Source organism: Varroa jacobsoni, unplaced genomic scaffold (genome assembly GCF_002532875.2).
Source record: "Varroa jacobsoni isolate VJ856 unplaced genomic scaffold, vjacob_1.0 scaffold_408, whole genome shotgun sequence".
NCBI classification, from domain to species: Eukaryota; Metazoa; Arthropoda; class Arachnida; order Mesostigmata; family Varroidae; genus Varroa; species Varroa jacobsoni.
Window position 1 is genome coordinate 4,153 of NW_019213310.1, and position 5,353 is coordinate 9,505.

Sequence of the window (5,353 nt, forward strand, 5' to 3'; positions counted from 1 at the left end):
ATTAAAACTTATCTTAAGATATTTCTTAGAGCGCTTACCCGGTTATTCCGGGTCTTACTAAGGGAGAGAACACAAATATTTTCCAGGCATTTTATTGAGTGAACTACCTTTTGGTTGGCGTGGAGGTTCATCTTTGGAAGCTGTTGACTGTTCAGTTGGCGTTAAGTTGACGCTAGACGTGCCGACAGGCCCAAGCCCTGTTCGGCCTAAGTTCTCGATACGCGAACGCATTCGCTCGTAGGCCTCATCATTTATGAACTGCAATTCGTAATTTTGCTTTAATTATATATCACCTATTTTTATGTTAGCACACAGAATAAAGGTAAGCCGCCATCTTCAATGGCGAGTATAAAAGACTTTAACCCTGAATTTTCCTCCTCGAGTTAGCAGTGACACTGACCGCTTAAAATAAGAACATCTGGAAACTCATCGCTTTAGACTTTCTGAACTCTGTTTAATATTAGTTTGGGAACGGAAGGTCAATTTGGACAAATCTACGCAGTGAAAACGTTTCGCCTAACAGCCATGCGGATACCCGCTTCTCGTATTAGCCATTGTCCTTTTATTTTTGACATCTTACCACTTATAAGCGCTCAAACTAGAAATGCTGGTCATTCTGCTAGTGGTTACAACGGCATCCACAGAGATGTTCTAATCAGTCAGTCAGAAAGTCAGAACCGCCTTTGGGGTCAACGTGTGCAACGTGTAAAAACTTCTGTGGATAGACGTACAACTAACCGGCCCAGCGTAAGTTTAACGGTTAAACTTCAATCGAAATGATCATACCTGGAACGTTCGCTGAATACCCTCGATTACCATGACAAGGCGGCCTGAACCAAACCCAAATCGCCCAGGTCTTATAGCCGTTGGATATTGGCTCCATCAAGGTGTAATATTAAATTGGAACAAACCTTTCCACTCTCGAAGGTACCAAGGAAAGTCCGTTTGACTGTCAACCAGTTCAGGCTCTAAAATACGTCCGACAATTACATTGCTAAGTTCAGAGACGAAATTCGAAATTCGGAAAAGATACCCCACCTCGCTCAGCCATCCGAGGTCGATGAGAAGCCCAAATGACAGACTTGTTATTTGCCGAAGGTACGCGATGAACAGCAGATTACAAGCACCTTAACCAGGAAAAAACTATAGGCTGGATGAAATGCAGAAAAATTAAGGCTTCGCATTGACATGAACCGGCACACGGCAACGCGCCGCCACAATTACAGCTTTCTACAATTTTACCGATGACGAAAAGTGGGTCTCTGCGAGTCAACGTCACGAAGAGAAACGAGTTTGTCGTTGCGGCTGAAGCCCATAATTAAGCCGGATCACGTATTTCAAAAAACGGATTTGTGTTGAGTAGGACGGCGGGACTGGAAAAGTTTGGTATGTTTAGAAATGCTTAGGAGCATGATGGCGCATAAAGATTTGTAGTTGCATTGAGTGAAGGAATCTGTAACGTAGTAGCGTAAGAAAAAAAAGCGTAAAATATCCTTTCCCATAGCAATATTGCCATGTTGCTCACAGGAACGGCTATGAAAACCGCATCGTAATAGCCTAAATGGAATGTTTTTCCAACCAGCACATTTCCTAGATCTCGCTCCGATTGTCATCTTTTCTGATCAGTGAACTTGTAACTGAGAGTTAAGATTTTAAATGTGGCTATACGAGATTAAACATCAGATCCGAATTCCTGGCGAGGGGGAATCAGATGAAACGCTATTCTTGATTAAAGAAAACGCCAGTGGTCGCAAATTTAATTACTGGAACTGATATTAATTACATAGTAGATACGTGTTACTATCGTTTCGGTAAAATGCTGCGTTTCTCGTAATAAACTACATACGAATCTAACATTGACTTACCTGATCAATCTTAATGCCGAGAAGCTGTTCAACCTCATCGATGGTAATGTCCCGATCCACTTGACAGGCGGCATCCGTACACTTGCCGCCGTTCTTAATTAGCCTTGGGTGCACGCAACATGGTATGCCTTTGGGAACAGCCGAACTTTGACGAGTTCCCTTTTCAAACGAAACCCTTGGCTAAAAGTGTCCCGATAATAATTCACATGTTAATTACAAACGATTCTATCAAACAAATACTTCACGTTCCGAATGTGGTTTCTGTCGTCCCTTACGTCGCGCTGGGATAAAACAACCAATGATCCTTGGACACAACGTTGACACGAACGGCCGGATTTTTTCAATAGGCCTTTACTCTAGTGCCTAGACTTCACTTTAATCAAGATCTTTAGACTAGCTTAAGATCGAATCATAAAATGGCGACTGGTTCAACATAACTCCTGGGTTGATCCCAACCGTAACTAGACAATAAACGTCATTAAGCTAGCTCAAAGGTAAGCGTAAACTTTTTACTTAGACCATGTTTATGTAATGGTACGATGGTGCTCGATCTAACCGCTGTGCGGAGTTGCGTCCTGTTGCTTTCAGCGGGTGACCTCAGCGCAGGCGGCATCACTTGAACGTTACTATCCTGCTCCAACGTTCTTGAAGTCAAAGAACTCTCTATGGTTCGCTCACGTCCGATCTGGGCCGACGATTGCGACAGGGCATCCTTGATAAGGGCAGATAATCGATACAAAACCGTACGTAAAAATCTCCCCCACAATATTGTATACCTAAATATGTCACGAATCGTTTGGCGTTTTACTGAACAACGGTACAAATAGTGAGTGCAATTCATGAGACACGATCGCATTAACTACAATGGACGTCATTATGTATATATACATACACATATATACACATACAAACAGGGTCCTAGCCTATTATAGACTATAAATATTGGTTGAAGCCATACAGGAGTTTTGAGGTCTGACTTAGTTTAGCCAATGTGTCCTATTTAACTTACTTGTTGACACTCTTCAAATGGCTTCAAGTTTGACCTCATAACTCCTTTATTTCCTCAGATCTGAATCTCTCAAATCATTTTATCGTAATCAAGCAATTTGCGTTGTTTCCACCTCTTCGGTTATGCTGACCCTATGTCCTGTTGACTTTTTTAAGCAGCTGTACTATAAATAAAAAAATACAACTACAGGATCAATAAACAGTTTCTTATTCTATCTTTCGAAGGACCTACGCAGGTACTTATGCGTCCGTTACTCAAATCCACTAATGAAGTGCTAATCCTACAGTGTAGTCTTGGACTGAAGGTGAAGGGATAACATTTCGTCCAGTTCTGATAGTCCTTTATTACCTACCATTATTTCTCATTACCGTTATAGCTTCGAGGCTGTTAAAATACATCTGACTATATTTAACTACAATAATATGCTTATTAAGAGAAATCCGTTAAGTGTCCAATCCTTACCTTTGACTTACAGCTTTCGGCTGGCCCGCGCTTTTCATCCCATTTCTCATCAGATTCTAAACTTTTTGCGTCTTTGCCGCTTTTTGTGGGAGCCGTCACGACACAAGGCGCCTCCTGCTTCAAGCGAAGTCGCAACGTTAGTTTCGGTTCCTTCGGTCGAATCTCGGGGACGCTGGATTCCGTTTGAACGATTGGCGGCGGCGGCGGTGATTTGGGAGGCTTCTCTGTCTCATTGTTCTGAAGTCGTCGCGCTGGCATTCTGGGCAAAGCGAGTAATCTCCGAGGAAATTCTCTGTCAACTATCAATCTAAGAACCAATCACGGGCCGCTCTCCCGTTAGTAATTGAATATTGTCATAATTTCTACTGAGACGAAGGCTCGCCTAGCCCGTCGGATTAGAAACAAAGACGTGACAGGCACTGGCTGGTAAAACGTTAGGACTTCGTTATTTCGCCACAACCAAGTCTCGCAGTAGTCTAGCTAAGAACGACTAGAGATTCGTCCTTCGCTTAGCAGACATCAGCCCAAGAAATAGCCGCACGAGCAGAAACGACTTAAACTTATTGCCAAACCCTCATGTTTAAACTTCCGTGGCATATAAAGGATTCGTAGTAACCACGAGCCACGTGCGAGTAGAAAACACGCACGTGTCAGATGTAAATATGTATAGGCTTTTATGTGGCCAAAAAAAACGCAATAAAAATCATGATCAGACAATAGACGAGACCATGGTTGAGTTATTGTTTATATGAAAGCACAGTAAACGAACGCTGAGACTTAACTTACGACGCTGCACTGCTTTGGCAAAACTCCGTTGGGGAACAGAGTTAGCGAAATGACGCAACTAACGTACATCATTAAGCTGGGTAAGATGCCGCCCTGCACCTTTTGCGCGGATCTCTACTCAAAGGCATTGGGGACTGTAAACTATGTTCTTTATCTACATCTGTTTTTAATATTGCCGATCTCCGATGATAAGCCATATATATATATACATATATATATGCAGTGTATCATCATATATACACGACTGTCGTAGCGTTCACTACACGATCTACGTAGCACAGGTAAAAACCTATAAAAAGAACCTGGCCAAATAAACACTCGGATTTTTAAAGGTTTTAATTTTTGGGGGAAGCAAACCTAGGGTCGCTAATGCTTAAACGGAGAGGTATCAATCAGAGTCTGTTTTTTTCGATTATTTTGAAAATGATGGGTCAAAGGTGACTGGGTTTGATATAACTAGAATCTTCATCGGAATGGAAATCGTTTGAAAATAGTAACACTGACTAAGATTTTAAATATGGGATTGCCATAGGGAATTGACAGTATTAAATAATAATGAGTAGCATGCTATTATTACTATGCTTATTTGGCCTTCATGCATGTGCTATTATTGGCGGCCTGCAAGGCATGCATAAAGATGATCCTAGTTGATCCTGCAGACTGAAGCGAATACACGTTGTTGGTTGGAGTTTCATTGAAATTGTGTCGCGTAATTCTAAAAACAATAAAAAAAAAAAAATCTAAGCAATTTGAAACAATTTCGACCCAACTTCGAAAATGAGTCATCTCATAAACTGGTCCTGCATGACGCAGATTTCGCTGCTCTTATCCCAGTAAGGACGTTGATTACCCCTAGAATGGTCAACCAAATTGAAGTGTTTGACTTCGCAGTGTCCCAGGTGAATACGAGGAGAAGCCTTGAGAATATCCAGCAAATAATTTATTTAGATACGACAATTTCTCGTTGTTTAATTCAAGAATCATATATCGCTTGACGGAAAGAATATATGCCTCCTCGTAGATTTTTAACTGATTTTGAATCAGGGTAGTCCCATACGTTTCTCACGTTGACTCGAGCACCTCAGCTAACCAGCAAATCAATTTTGTTCCTTCACTATCTTTTTTTTTTTTTTTTTTTTTTTTTTTAAATGTTTTTACCGGTTACTAATGAGTGCATAATTGTCACCTCACAGATAATTGCTACATCTGACTAAATAAAAATCAATAACTG

The 5,353-nt window shown here is 41.3% G+C and overlaps 1 protein-coding gene across 3 annotated transcripts in view; it reads right to left on the reverse strand.

The window, feature by feature from the left end:
* LOC111260181 (uncharacterized) overlaps window positions 1-3,874 on the reverse strand; it is a 5,895-nt gene extending 2,021 nt beyond the window's left edge. For 2 of the 3 annotated variants that reach the window (XM_086968193.1, XM_022832748.2), the window contains exons 1-4: window positions 3,337-3,874; window positions 2,422-2,577; window positions 1,866-2,045; window positions 108-258 (exon numbers count right to left, since the gene is read on the reverse strand). In XM_086968193.1, the coding sequence (XP_086824319.1) occupies window positions 108-258; window positions 1,866-2,045; window positions 2,422-2,577; window positions 3,337-3,594 (745 nt within the window). In that variant the 5' untranslated portion in view covers window positions 3,595-3,874. The remainder of the gene's footprint in view (window positions 1-107; window positions 259-1,865; window positions 2,046-2,421; window positions 2,578-3,336) is intronic. The other variant, XM_022832747.2, reaches the window with a different exon arrangement.
* Between the last annotated feature and the right edge of the window lie 1,479 nt (window positions 3,875-5,353).